General features: G+C 50.7%; 1 protein-coding gene across 1 annotated transcript in view; it reads right to left on the bottom strand.

The window, feature by feature from the left end:
- sgk1 (serum/glucocorticoid regulated kinase 1) overlaps positions 1-10081 on the bottom strand; it is a gene marked incomplete at its 5' end in the record, with an annotated part of 130955 nt that extends 120874 nt beyond the window's left edge. The window contains one exon of the mRNA XM_084313924.1: positions 9929-10081. Coding sequence (XP_084170050.1) covers positions 9929-10081 — 153 coding nt within the window. The remainder of the gene's footprint in view (positions 1-9928) is intronic.
- Positions 10082-15393: the final 5312 nt, after the last annotated feature.

Raw genomic sequence — 15393 nt, 5'->3', positions numbered from 1 at the left:
GTTTTTAGTGAATTGCACGAATTGCTGCATAGCGTCGTTTTCTGGGATTAGACAGGATCACTCGGTATAAAACGGGAATGTATGGATGAAAAAATTATTTCTTTAACACATATTGAACGATAGATAGTCGATGTCAAATGGGCCATAGTATTGTATCCATAGCTATAATATAGAATATAGTTATAGCCCTGCAAACACCGCCACGTATTCCTATATTTTAGAGCATCAGCCTTTTAACAACACATCACGCATATCGCTGTGGCGTCCATTGAGTTAATGTCTGCGTAAGCAGTTTAGTGGTTATTCGTTACACGGATAACTTAACCCTCATGTTGTGTTGTTAGCGGGTCAATGTTGTGAGGATTGGTCCGATTCCGCACGCTTCAAGGTACCAATTACCTTCGCGCACCTGAAGTGAGTTCTAATCAGCTCGGTGGAGCCCTTATATACTCTGGTGTTCCTAACGTTCTGTGTCGGGTCGTTTTGGATTACCACTGGCTGCTGCTTGTTTCCTCCCGTGTAGTACCTCGTCTGTTTTTCTCCAGGACGTCTATGGAAGTCGCCGCTGTTGCTTTTCTCTGCCATCCGTTGGATCTGTGCCTCGTTGCCCGCTTTGCGCAATTGCGCCTGGGTGAGTTTTGGAACGTACTTTTTTGGATACTCTGTTTTTCCTCGCATCTTCCTGACTCGGGACCTTTCTGTTTTTTGTGTGTTTGGGTAACACTGAAGATGTGCCGTTTTTGTTTGTACTGGACCCAGCTAAACTTGTGTGTTTGGTAAACACTGAAGATTTGTCACTTGTGTTTATACTGGACTCAGCTAAGGAGGACTGGACTGCCTTGTATTCCGTTCGCTTGTTTGTTGACAATTCTCTCTCTCTCTGTTCCTCCCCGAGTGGATCTTCAAGTAGCTGCAGAGCCGCATAGTCAGAGGCGCAACGCCACAGTGCCGTCTCTGCTCTGAGACGAGCTGCAGAGCCGCAGACAACTCTGCCAAGAACATTCCCCACTTGTGCTTTTAGTTGTTTTTGCTATTCTCTGTTATTGGAAATAAATACGCCCTGGTTTTTGGCTAACTCTGAACTACCTGTCTGTGCCGTGCTGTTGGGGTTGGTAACAAAACATAACATTACGACCCGACCATGTCGACCCCAGCCGACACAGACAGAGTTAGGGCAGCGTTGGCGGTCCAGATCGAGTTGACCAACGACCACACCCAACAGTTAGGTGCGGCTGCGGCTGCTGTGCAGGACCTCCGGGCCCAGGTCCAGCCTATTCAGGAGTCTCTTAACACTCTGGCCACCCAGCAGACAACCCAGGGTAATCAGCAGGCTGATATTCTGCACCAGCTACAGGCTCTCAGTGCAGCATTTAACACCCTGCTTTTAACCCCACCTGTCCCAGGAGTCCCAGCCAGATCACCACCCGCCGCCGCGACAGACCCCGCACCTCCCGACCTCGCACCTCGGGAGCCCCGTCTCTCCGAACCATCGACGGTAACTTCGAGGATTGTGCCACATTCATCATGCAATGTGAGTTGGTTTTCCTTCATCAACCCAGCCGATTTACGTCAGAGGGAGCCCGAGTAGCTTACATGACTAACCTGCTCACAGGCCGAGCAGCACAGTGGGTTACTGCTTCCTGGTCTATGAGGGCTGATTTTTGTTTCTCCTACCCAGACTTCGTGGCAGAGCTCCGAAGGGTTTTCCACCACCCAGCTCGTGGCCAGGACCCAGGAGCTCGGTTGGGCACCTTCCGGCAGGGCAGTGGCAGTGTCACCGACTACGCGCTGGAGTTCAGACTGGCCGCAACCGAGAGCGGTTGGAACGATCGGGCGCTTCATCTCACCTTCCTGAGGGGGCTCAACGACGCTGTAAGGGACCAGCTCGCGACCCGAGAGGAGCCCGATTCTCTCGAGGGCCTAATCAGCCTCGCTATTCGCATCGACGGATGCCTCCGGGAGAGAAGGCGTGAGAGAGCCCGACTGGGACCCCCAGACGTTCCCCAGACCCCCCGTACTCGTGACAGTACTGCTGTCCGTCCTGCCCCCTCCGCGACTGGTGGTCTTTTCCCCTCCCGGTCTGTGCCCGAGGAGGAACCCATGCAGCTGGGACGCACACACCTTAGCCAGGCTGAACGGGAGTCCAGGCTCAGGTCCGACCTTTGTCTCTACTGCGGCCGGGATGGACACCGTATCTCCAATTGCCCTACCCGGCCAAAAGATCAGGCTTGCCAGGACCCCGGGAGATCCTGGTGAGCTGTTTTTCCTGTTCCCACACCCGTGCACCACCTAACCATCTGACGAGCGTCACCCTAGCCTGGGCGGACCAACGGGCGACGGTGGAGGCACTCATTGACTCGGGTGCTGATGAGAGTTTCCTGGACGTTGAGTTTGCCACCCAGGCCAACATTCCATTTGAGGACCTCGAGAGGCCCTTGGAGGTTTTCGCGCTGGATCAGCACCGCCTGGCTGACATCACTCAACGCACCTGTCCTGTCCTCCTCACCATTGCTGGTAACCACGTTGAGAGACTCCAGTTTTTTATTACCAGATCCCCTCTTGTCCCAGTAGTCCTGGGTCGGCCCTGGCTCGCGCTGCATGAGCCCCACATCGCCTGGTCCTCCGGCACCATCAGGGGGTGGAGCTCCTCCTGTCATGCCCAGTGTCTTCAGGCTGCGTCCAGTCCTTCGTTCCCCTGGTGTGCCGCACCCGGACCTCTCAACTATTCCCCCCGAGTACCACGACCTCTGGGAGGTTTTCAGCAAGTCCCGGGCTCAGGCCCTTCTGCCTCACCGGCCTTACGACTGTGCCATCGACCTCCGCTCAGGGGCCCCCCTTCCCGGCAGCCTCCTCTACAGTCTGACCGTCCCTGAGAAGGCAGCGATGGAGAAGTACATCTCTGAGTCCTTGGCAGCAGGCCTCATTCGGCCCTCTTCCTCCCCGGTGGCGGCCGGTTTCTTTTTTGTTGGGAAGAAGGATGGAGACCTTCGACCCTGCATTGACTATCGCCAACTCAACGAGATCACCATTAAGAACAAGTATCCTCTTCCTCTCATGAACTCCACCTTCGAGCCCCTCACCCAGGCTACCGTCTTCACCAAACTGGACCTCCGAAGTGCCTACCATCTGGTCCGTATCCGAGAGGGCGATGAATGGAAGACCGCCTTCAAGACTCCCAGGGGTCATTACGAGTACCTGGTGATGCCGTTCGGCCTCACCAACGCTCCGGCGGTATTCCAGGCGCTCATGAACGACGTCCTCCGTGACATGCTCGAGGAGTTTGTGGTGGTATACCTGGACGACATCCTCATCTTCTCCAAGACCCTCGAGGAACACGTCCAGCATGTCCGCCGTGTGCTGGAGCGCCTCCTCCACAATCGGCTCTTCGTTAAGGCAGAGAAGTGCCGTTTCCACTCCGACTCCGTCGATTACCTAGGCTTCATCGTGGAGAGCGGCCTGACCCGAGCTGACCCTCGCAAGATCCGGGCCGTGGAGGAGTGGCCGGAACCCACCTCTCGGAAGGAGCTACAGAGCTTCCTCGGGTTCGCAAACTTCTACCAGAGATTCATCCGGAACTACAGCCAGGTGGCGGAAACACTTACCAGGCTGACCTCTCCCTCCCTGCCGTTTGACTGGTCTCCAGAAGCCTGCGCTGCGTTCCCTCAAGAAGAGGTTCACCACCGCCCCGGTCTTGCTCCACCCAGACCCCAAGAGGCAGTTCATTGTGGAGGTCGACGCCTCGGATACTGGACTAGGGGCTATCTTGTCTCAGCGGTCGGCGACGGACCAGAAGGTCCATCCGTGCACTTTCTACTCACGTCGTTTCCTTCCTGCCGAGAGGAACTATGACATTGGCAATCGGGAGCTGCTGGCGGTAGTGGCTGCCTTGGAGGAGTGGCGTCATTGGCTGGAGGGGGCCGAGGAACCGTTCACCATTTGGACGGACCATAAGAACTTGACGTACATCCGTGCATCCAAGCGCCTCAACGGCCGGCAGGCAAGGTGGGCCAGCTTCCTCAGTCGGTTCGACCTCTCGCTGACCTTTCGCCCTGGGTCCCGCAACACGAAGGCCGACTCTCTGTCCCGGTTACACTCCAAGGGGGCTCCAACCACTGAGGATCTGACTCCCATCCTCCCAGAGGCCAGGGTGGTGGGAGTGGTCACCTTGGGCATCGAAACCGTGGTCAGGCGTGCCCTACGTTTCCATCCCGCTCCCAGCAATGTACCCGTTCGTCGCCTCTTCGTCCCCGACTCAGTCCGGTCCCGGGTTCTCCAATGGGGCCATACCAGCCGGTTTGCCTGCCACCCCGGCGTTCATCGCACTTTCTCCTTCCTGGCTCGTCGATTCTGGTGGCCCACCATGAGGAACGACGTCAAGGAGTTTGTTCTGGCCTGCACGGTCTGCGCCCGCAGCAAGGCCTCCCACCAGGCACCCTCCGGGCTATTACAGCCACTTCCCATTCCGAGCCGCCCTTGGTCCCATGTGGCGTTGGACTTCGTCACGGGTCTTCCATCGTCCCAGGGAAACACGTGCCTTCTGACTGTGGTGGATCGGTTCAGCAAGGGGGTTCACCTTGTGGCCCTTCCCAAGCTTCCCTCAGCTTCCGAGACAGCGGACCTCCTGACAAGCCACGTGTTCCGCCTCCATGGTTTTCCCCAGGACGTCGTCTCGGACCGGGGTCCCCAGTTCACTTCCCAGGTATGGCGGGCCTTTTGCAAGGGATTGGGGGCAACTGTCAGTCTTTCGTCTGGTTATCATCCCCAGACCAATGGACAAACAGAGAGGATGAACCAGAGCGTGGAGTCTGCTCTCCGTTGTGTTGCCGCCGAGAGACCCGCTTCCTGGAGCCGGTTCCTTCCCTGGGTCGAGTACGCCATCAACTCCCTGGTCAGTTCCGCGACCGGTCTCTCGCCATTCGAGGTATCCCTGGGCTACCAACCCCCTCTTTTCCCTGCACAGGAGTCGGAAGTGGCAGTTCCCTCCGTGCAGGATCATCTCGACCGGTGTCGTTAGGTCTGGGAGATCACCAGGACTGCGCTGCTCCGGTCATCGGAGCGCGCCAGTCGTGGAGCTGACCGACGCCGGATCCCTGCGCCGACGTACCACCCTGGGCAGAGGGTATGGTTGTCCGCCAAGGAGCTTCCGCTTCGATCCTCGGCCAAGAAGCTTAACCCCCGGTTCGTCGGCCCTTTTGAGATCCAGAAGGTGCTCAGTCCCGCGGCGGTGAGTCTTAAGCTTCCTGCGTCCATGCGCATTCACCCCGTTTTCCATGTGTCCCGGGTTAAACCTGTCTCTCTCAGTCCCCTGATGCCTCCTGCTCCAGATCCGCCTCCTCCCGAGATAGTGGACGGACACCCCCAGTGGAAGGTCCGTCAGCTCATGGACGTCCGACGGCGGGGACGGGGGTTCCAGTACCTGGTGGACTGGGAGGGATGCGGTCCGGAGGAACGGAGCTGGGTCTCCCACCGGCTCATCATGGACCCCGCCCTGATCTCCGACTTCCATCGGTCCCAGCCGGGGAAGCCGAGGCTGGGCAGGTCGCCGGGTGGCTCCTGTGGAGGGGGGGTTACTGTGAGGATTGGTCCGATTCCGCACGCTTCAAGGTACCAATTACCTTCGCGCACCTGAAGTGAGTTCTAGTCAGCTCGGTGGAGCCCTTATATACTCTGGTCTTCCTAACGTTCTGTGTCGGGTCGTTTTGGATTACCACTGGCTGCTGCTTGTTTCCTCCCGTGTTGTACCTCGTCTGTTTTTCTCCAGGACGTCTATGGAAGTCGCCGCTGTTGCTTTTCTCTGCCATCCGTTGGATCTGTGCCTCGTTGCCCGCTTTGCGCAATTGCGCCTGGGTGAGTTTTCGAACGTACCTTTTTGGATACTCTGTTTTTCCTCGCATCTTCTTGACTCGGGACCTTTCTGTTTTTTGTGTGTTTGGGTAACACTGAAGATGTGCCGTTTTTGTTTGTACTGGACCCAGCTAAACTTGTGTGTTTGGTAAACACTGAAGATTTGTCACTTGTGTTTATACTGGACTCAGCTAAGGAGGACTGGACTGCCTTGTATTCCGTTCGCTTGTTTGTTGACAATTCTCTCTCTCTCTGTTCCTCCCCGAGTGGATCTTCAAGTAGCTGCAGAGCCGCAGAGTCAGAGGCGCAACAATACAGTGCCGTCTCTGCTCTGAGACGAGCTGCAGAGCCGCAGACAACTCTGCCAAGAACATTCCCCACTTGTGCTTTTAGTTGTTTTTGCTATTCTCTGTTATTGGAAATAAATACGCCCTGGTTTTTGGCTAACTCTGAACTACCTGTCTGTGCCGTGCTGTTGGGGTTGGTAACAAACCATAACAAATGTTGACCCGGGGTCTAACTCAGTCCTGACCACTAAAAATAAAGGAGTATCACTCAATATAGTTAATACTACATCCTAACTAACATTATATGCATTCATAACCATATAATCCCATTGTAATTAGATTTTATGGCCCCCGAGACACATCATGTCCCTTATTTTTAAGATGAAAATGAGGTTGTTCAATCATAAATACTAAATGTGAAACCCACAGATAATAATGTTTTCTGACTATAATAGAACAATATTAGAATATATATATATAGTATTTTTATAGTATAGTTTTACCTTGCCAAGAATGACCCTAACACCACAGTCGTACCTTTTTTTCTGCAGATACCTTCAGAATTTTCAAACTGGTGAAACATAGTTTTGCTGTGCTTATAATATGTGTTGTGGAGGATATCATAAAGCCTTGTTCTAATCAAATCAACTACATGGTAGTTATTACATATTAGAACCTTGAGACGGGTCGCTGGAGACCCTAACACCACATAAGGGTAAAGAGTCCCTATTATCTGCTCGTGACCCACATACCCACAGCCCTGACAGAGAGAGAGACACAGCGAGAGAGAGGGGGGCGGCTCAGGGATCATCATCTGATGATATTCAAGGCAACTGAGACCAAAGCAACAGAGCAAGACACTGTAACACAACAATAACAACAACAACAATATAAAGGAGTGGATGTCACAAAACCACCTGCAGTTAAATGAGAGCACAGGGGAGATCATTCTGTTTGGCACCCCCACCTCAGTCACTCAGAGCTCCAGAAACATGGGACGCCTCTCCTCCTTGGTGAAACCCAATGTGAGAAACCTTGGGGTCTTATTTGACTCGGATCTCAATTTCCAAAAGCAAGTAAGATCAGTGGTACAGTCCTGTTTCTTCCAACTGCGCATCATCAAAAAAATCAAGTCCTTCCTCTCCCCCAGCGACCTTCATAAAGTCATCACCATGCTCATTTTCTCACGACTGGACTACTGCAATTCCCTCTACTCTGGTCTCGCGGACAAAACCATCCTCCCCCTCCAGCGCGTTCAGAACGCTGCTGCCAGGCTGCTCTCAGGCACCAGAGTGAGAGACCACATCTCCCCAGTCCTTGTCTCCAGGCTGCTCTCAGGCACCAGGACGAGGGACCACATCTCCCCAGTCCTCGTCTCTCTCCATTGGCTCCCAGTGAGGAAGAGAATCAACTTAAAAACCTTGCTATTCACCTACAAATCCCTCAGCGGTCTCGCTCCGACCTACATTGAGGAACTCTTGGTCCAACCCGTCAGCTCCAGGTGCCTTTTCTCCCATCCCAATTTTGTATTATCCAATTCTCCCTTCCCCTGTCTCGAACGTTGCTAGACTATGCCTCCCACTGGTCGGCTGCAATGTGGACGAAGCCTTGCATCACGTGTCCCCTCCGGTACACGAGGAGGCAGCCGTCGCATCTTTTCACCTGTACAGCGCAATCTCTCAGTGGCGAGGAGTAACGCGTGGGAGGCTCACGCTGCCCCCACTACTTCCTGATTCTGCTGTACAGGCGTCACCCAACCGACCTGTAGGAGTCGCTGTCCACAACGTCCAATCCCCACCCACCGGCTTTCCCACCCCCTAATAATGCCAATGGACCTATCTCAAACCCTGCCCTCTTTTCTTGATCCTCCAATCACAGCTGTCGCTTACCTCTGACTTCCTCGTACAAACGGGTAAGCGACAGCTGTGATTGGAGGATCAAGAAAAGGGGCAGGGTTTGAGATAGGTCTATTGTGTTAGTATGAACGACCAGCCAAGCCGGAAGCAACGCTGAGAGCCGTCAGCTCCAGGTTCCTCGGATCGAATGACCAACTGTGTCTGAGGGTCCCGCGGGCCAAACCGGTGACAAGGGGTTTCCGGGCCTTTGCAGTGATGGCGCCGTCACTGTGGAATAAGCTCCCCCTCAAGATCAAGTCTGCCAACACCTTACAGACATTCAAGGCCCTGTTCGCTCTGGATGATCACTGAGTTACTTTGCTGTTGTGTTGTGTGTCTGAGGTGTTCTTATGTTCTCTGTCTGTCCGTCTGCCTGGTTCCCCGTTTTCTTTGCATTATTTTTTCCCCTGGCTGCACCCTGGACCGATGTAAAAATTGGCTGGGGGGGGGCATAGCGACAACTACAATAACAACAACATCCTCTCAAGCAGACAGAGCAGCTGTACACACACATCAAAGATGAACTGAATAGTCAGCATTTCAGCCATGTGTACAAGTATGATGGTGCTATAAGCATAATGTACGCACTTGGAATAAGCATGTAAGATGAGTTGTTGACAAGAAGACCTGTTGGATCTCGTTAAGATTGGTATCGTGGAGCGCACGCAAACAGTCAGCGACACAGCATAACACACACAGCATAACACACACACACACACACACACGCACACACACACACACAGCATAACACACACACGCACACACACATACACACACATTCACCATGATCGGCCCTGCAGCTACATTATGTTCCATTAATGAGGAGCCCTGGTGAAGCGCTGCAGTGTAGAGACTGAGAATGTGCTGAGTCGCTCTCGGAGCATCCAGTCAGCCAAATGATGTCATGATTTTATCCTCACAATCATTGGCTCATAAACACACACACACACATAGATGTAGCAGTACTGTATAGATGTAGCAGTACTGTCTATCTGTATGTCGTGTGTGTCATATGATGAATTGAAAATGGGGGACCCTGATGGAAACAAGACGAAAGTCTTTCTCAGGTCTGCATCCTCTTAACAATTGTATGTATTGAGCTGTACTGTACTGTACCCATTCTGCAATCTGTTAATAAACTTTTCAATCAATCAATCAATCAATCACACACGCACACACGCACGCACACACGCACGCACGCACGCACGCACGCACGCACGCACACACGCACGCACGCACGCACACACACACACACACACGCACACACACACACACGCACACACACACACAAGCAGTGACATCCTCTCACAATCGCTGCTCTCCCTCTGTGTGTGCATTTGAGTGCACATACGCGTCAGTCTGTGTGTGTGTGTGTGTGTGTGTGTCCTCCTCTCTACACGTGTGCATGTGTATGTTGTGTCAGTGTGTATGTGTGTGTTGTGTCAGTGTGAGTGTGTGTATGTTGTGTCAGTGCGTGTGTGTCCTCCTTTCTACGTGTGTGTATGTTGTTGTGCCAGTGTGTGTGTGTGTGTGTGTGTGTGTGTGTGTGTGTGTGTGTGTGTGTGTGTGTGTGTGTGTGTGTGTGTGTGTGTGTGTGTGTGTGTGTGTGTGTGTGTGTGTGTGTGTGTTGTGTCAGTGTGTTCCCCTCTACATGTGTGTGTTGTGTGTCCTCCTTTCTACGTGTGTTAATGTTGTTGTGCTAGTGTGTGTGTGTGTTGTGTCAGTGTGTTCCCCTCTACACTGTGTGTGTTGTGTCATGATGTGCATGTCCCCCCTTCTACATGTGTGTGTATGTGTTGTGTCAGTGTGTGTGTGTGTGTGTGTGTGTGTGTCCCGTGCCCCCCCTCTACATGTGTTTGTGTATGTGTTGTGTCAGTGTGTGTGTGTTGTAATCCATCTCACCTTCCTCTTGACGAACTGGAAGGCAGAACACTTCTTAAAGGAGAAGGCGGTCTTGTCTCCTCCTCCTCCTCCTCCTCCTCCTCCTCCTCCTCCTCCTCCTCCTCCTCCTCCTCCTCCTCCTCCTCCACCTCCTCCCCCGTTCATCAGCTTCATGGCCGACACCGGCACGCCGCTCGCCCGCTCCGTAGATCCCAGGATGACGGACAGACAGAGCGAGAGAAGGAACGAAGAAACAGAGGGAAAGAGAGAGGGTGAGAGAGAGAGACGTGATTGCTTTAAGGGAGGAAGAGAGAAGTGAACGCAAGTACGGTCAGAGCGAGTGACAGAGAGAGAATGCGAGGGAAGCTTCTGTGTGCGAGAGAGAGAGAGAGAGAGAGAGAGAGAGAGAGGGAGAGAGAGATGAAGAGAGAGATGAAGAGAGAAAGAGAGAGAGAGAGGGAGAGAGAGATGAAGAGAGAGATGAAGAGAGAAAGAACAAGAGAGAGAGAGAGATGAAGAGAGAAAGAGCGAGAGAGAGAGAGAGAGAGAGAGAGAGAGAGAGAGAGAGAGAGAGAGAGAGAGAGAGAGAGAGAGAGAGAGAGAGAGAGGAAGAGGAAGAGAGGGGACTGCTGGAATGAGAGAGAAAGAGTGGGTCGGAGAGGAAGTATGAGAGAGAGGTAGATGGGAGAGATTGAGGACCTGAGCGAGATAGATGTGAAACAGTGAGGTACTGAGATGGAGGGAGGACTGTAAGAAGAGAGGGAGAGGTGGAAGAGAGAAATAGAGAAAGGTAGAAGACAGGAAAATGATACACTCTACAGTAGATGGAGAGAACGGGAGGAGAGAGAGAGCGGAGGGGGGGGGGGGGGGGTACCCAGTGCCGTTGCTGTGTGGAGTGATTAGGATGATAGATAGATAGATAGATAGATAGATAGATAGATAGATAGATAGATAGATAGATAGATAGATAGATAGATAGATAGATAGATAGATAGATAGATAGACAGACAGACAGACAGACAGACAGACAGACAGACATACAGACAGACAGACAGACAGACAGACAGACAGACAGACAGACAGACAGACAGACAGACAGACAGACAGACAGACAGACAGACAGACAGACAGACAGACAGACAGACAGACAGACAGACAGACAGACAAGACAGACAGACAGACAGACAGACAGACAGACAGACAGACAGACAGACAGACAGACAGACAGACAGATGGACAGACAGATGGATAGGTTCTGTTTACAGAATCTCTAGCCCCAATGATGTCATCGATTTGCATGCTATGCTTCATACTGGATACCCGCAGCCCTGGCCAATGAAAAGTCAATAGGGCCACGCTCCAGTCTGTACAAGCCCTGGCCAATGAAAAGTCAATAGGGCCACGCTCCAGTCTGTACAAGCCCTGGCCAATGAAAAGTCAATAGGGCCACGCTCCAGTCTGTACAAGCCCTGGCTAATGAAAAGTCAATAGGGCCACGCTCCAGTCTGTACAAGCCCTGGCTAATGAAAAGTCAATAGGGCCACGCTCCAGTCTGTAGCCCTGAAGTCCTCTCAGGGTGCCCTGTGTCGAGTATAGGTGTCGATGTCATTGTTTGTACAGACTGGACCATGGCCCCATTGACTTTCCATTAGAGTTGGTGGATAACTAGCCAGAGCTGCAGGTCTCCAGTGTGAAGGACAGCGTGGGTCGGGGGGCTGAGGGAGGACTCTACGGAGCTACAACATCTTTGGTAACCCTTTCACTGCCACACTACAGAAGGTTAACCCTTTACTATCACACTACCGACAGGTAACCGTCGGTAGTGTGATAGTAAAGGGTTAACCTTCTGTAGTGTGGCAGTGAAAGGGTTAACCCGCTGTCGTGTGGCAGTGAAAGGGTTAACCTTCTGTGTGTTTTGTCGCGGTGAAATGTTAACTGTTACGTAGTGTGGCAGTGAAAGGGTTGAGGGAATAGGGCTCTAGGGTTACCATTCAAACAGTGTGAGAGCAGCTGTCAGCAAGCGGTCAGGCTCTCTCTCTCTGTGTGTGTGTGTGAATAGAATAGAATAGAATAGAATAGAATAGAATAGAATAGAATAGAATAGAAATACTTTATTCATCCAGAGGGATATTTGGCACTATACAAATCGCTCACAGTAACCAGTAAACATTTGGGGTAGACAAAAAAACAAAAGTCACGAATAAGAATAAAAATAAACTAAGAATAAAATACGGTCCGTGATATACATTTCATATGTTACATTCTAATATAAAATATACAGTAAAAATATACAGAAATATACAGTAAGTGTAAAATGGTCAAAGTAAAAGTCCAGGAGGATGGTAACCGTCACCCTGTGCTCAGTGAGGCAGTGAGGCACGGTGATGCGTTGTGACGTCTGACGGCTGTCGGAATGAAGGATGTCCTGTGCCGATCAGTGCTGCATCTTGGGAGTCTTATAGTCTAGAGACTAAGTGCTAGTGTGTTCTTTATTTATGGAAAGGCAGGACTGCCGTGGCAGGAGAAGTTTATGTGAGTGTGTTTACGTAAAGAAGACACATTTGTTTTTGTTTAGCATGTAAGTGTTCAGATGATGCATGTACTGTATTAACACTGGTGCTGTGTGTGTGTGTGTGCGTGTGCGTGTGTGCGTGTGTGCGTGTGCGTGTGCGTGTGTGCGTGTGTGTGTGTTACGAATATGTCCTACCTTGCTGCTGGTATGTTGGCTGCTCCCACTGACCCAAAAACAGCTTCACCAGTGTGACGTAACCTCAGTCCAAGAAGCAGATCCTTTGTTTCAACTGTTCCCAGATCAGCCAGATCTAGCTCTTCAGTTAACAGCTGCCCCGTCACTGTCCCCCTGAACTGTTCCCAGATCAGCCAGATCTAGCTCTCCAGTTAACAGCTGCCCCGTCACTGTCCTCCTGAACTGTTCCCAGATCAGCCAGCTCTAGCTCTTCAGTTAACAGCTGCCCCATCACTGCTCTCCTGAACTGTTCCCAGATCAGTGATACCTGAGCTTCCTCCGGTCAACCACCGGTAATGTTGCTACCAATGTGTGTGTGTGTGTGTGTGTGTGTGTGTGTGTGTGTGTGTGTGTGTGTGTGTGTGTGTGTGTGTGTGTGTGTGTGTGTGTGTGTGTGTGTGTGTGTGTGTGTGTCTGTGTCTGTGTGTGTGTGTGTGTGTGTGTGTGTGTGTGTGTGTGTGTGTGTGTGTGTGTGTGTGTGTGTGTGTGTGAGAGAGAGAGAGGGAGTGTGTGAATGTAAAAAAAAAATATATATATATATATATATATACTGTGTAGGGGTGGAACGGTTCACAAAATCGACGGTTCGGTTCGTATCACGGTTTTAGGTTTACGGTTTTCGGTTCGGTTCGGTATACGTTGTTTTTTATTAAAAAAAAAGTTAACACCAAAAATACCATACACCAACATAAGATATATAGCCTAAAAAGAATCCAACTTTTCAGTTATTCTCAAGGACGTAGTCATGCAAAAACTGAAAGAATGAGGCCATTTGACATCAGGCACATTATTTTGACATATGATCGTCTAAAATGTTACTATTATCCGAAGCAAAGGTCTGACGTTAATTGCAGGTCTCAAGAATAATCATCATGTTCCACAAGGAAGCATACTAGGACCGCTACTATTCCTAATTTATGCAAATGACATGTCGTCAGCTTGTGACTGCAACTTGTTCCTGTTTGCGGACGACTCAGCCCTGCTGGTCTCTGACAAGAACAAGTTACAGGTTGAAAAAGCCCTCAGCTCGGAACTAGGCAAAATCTGCATATGGCTCGCCGACAACAAACTATCATTACACATGGGCAAAACAGAGTCCATTCTCTTCGGTTCAAATAACAAACTCAGCAAGACCGACGGCTTCTCGGTTACAGTGGGTGACAATATTATCACAAGGAAAGATGAAATTACCTACCTGGGTTCCATCCTAGAGGCTAATCTTTCCTGTGACAAAATGGCATCCAATGTAATAAAAAAAGTCAACCAACGAACGCGATTCTTGTACCGGATCTCCTCTCTGGTAAACAAGAATACCCTGAAGACTCTAGCAGGAGCACTCATTCAAGGGTACTACGACTATGCTTGCACCTCATGGTACCAAAGCACCTCAAAGGCACTAAAAAACAAATTACAAACATCTCAAAACAAGCTAGTCAGACTACTACTTGACCTGACTCCTAGAACCCACCTCACCCCTGCCCACTTTGACAACCTAGGATGGCTTAGAGTAGACGACAGAGTACAGCAACTTGCAATGGGCCTGGTCTACAAGATACACTACGCGACCAAGGTACCCATGTACATGTCAAAATACTTCCCAAAGGTCAGTGAATACCACGATCACAACACCAGAGGGAGCTCCACAAATCATGTAAAACCCAGATTCGGCTCAAACAAGGGACTAAACACGTTTCGCAATTATGCCACATCAATGTGGAACGCCCTACCTAAAGCTGTAAAGGAATGTGAATCACTACCCACCTTCAAAAACACTCTCAAAAAACACCTACGTGAGACTGCAATTCGAAACTGGCCCCTACAAATGTCCTAACCTAGTTGTACAGTAAATGACCAAGTAAGGCTTTGTCAATATTCCAATGTACAGTGTAAAATGTGTGTGTGTGTCCTTCCCAACCCCCCCCCCCCCCACCTCCAATGTACAGCCCTCACCCAACCCACCCAACCCCACCCCACCCAACCAACCTCCTCCAATGTACAGTTTCTATGCCAAATGTATATACACTCCTTTTCTGGACACTTTTGTATCACAAACAGTACTGTATTTGCAAATCTGATATGTCATAAATGTATAGATGTAGCAGTACTGTCTATCTGTATGTCATGTATGTCATATATGTTATGATGAATTGAAAATGGGGGACCCTGATGTAAACAAGACGAAAGTCTTTCTCTGGTCTGCATCCCCTTAACAATTGTATGTATTGAGCTGTACTGTACTGTACCCATTCTGCAATCTGTTAATAAACTTTTCAATCAATCAATCAATGTCATCATTTCCTTGTGGGTTTTATATTTCAGATTCAGACTTTATTCGTCACATACAGTAGACTCCAGTTCCTAACGCACACCTTGATGTCACTACTGTGGTGACTTTTCAGTTGCAAACGCCTCAAGGACAGAACTCTCCCCAGTGGTTAACCAGCTATACGTTATGCTAATTACTACAGGACAGAAGTGCAAATTCAGTGGTGGCACCATTCATGTTTCTACATTAAAATATGCATTACGAACTGGAAACTACTGTATAAAAGGACATGTCAATGGTTGATAAATGGACTGCATTGTCCGGCAGCGTGGCTACATGAGATCACGGGTTTGAGCCCCGGTCAAGGCGGTTGTCGGAAAGTGGTGTTGTTGTCCAGCAGGGAGCACTCTGTCCTCTGGACTTGTCAGTAACAATGCCCCTGTTACGGTGACACCATACAGCTGCGAGTGCCGT

The sequence above is a fragment of the Notolepis coatsorum genome (genome assembly GCF_963971535.1).
Source record: "Notolepis coatsorum genome assembly, chromosome: 5".
In the NCBI taxonomy this organism is placed as follows: Eukaryota; Metazoa; Chordata; class Actinopteri; order Aulopiformes; family Paralepididae; genus Notolepis; species Notolepis coatsorum.
This window is presented reverse-complemented; position numbering and strand designations above follow the sequence as displayed.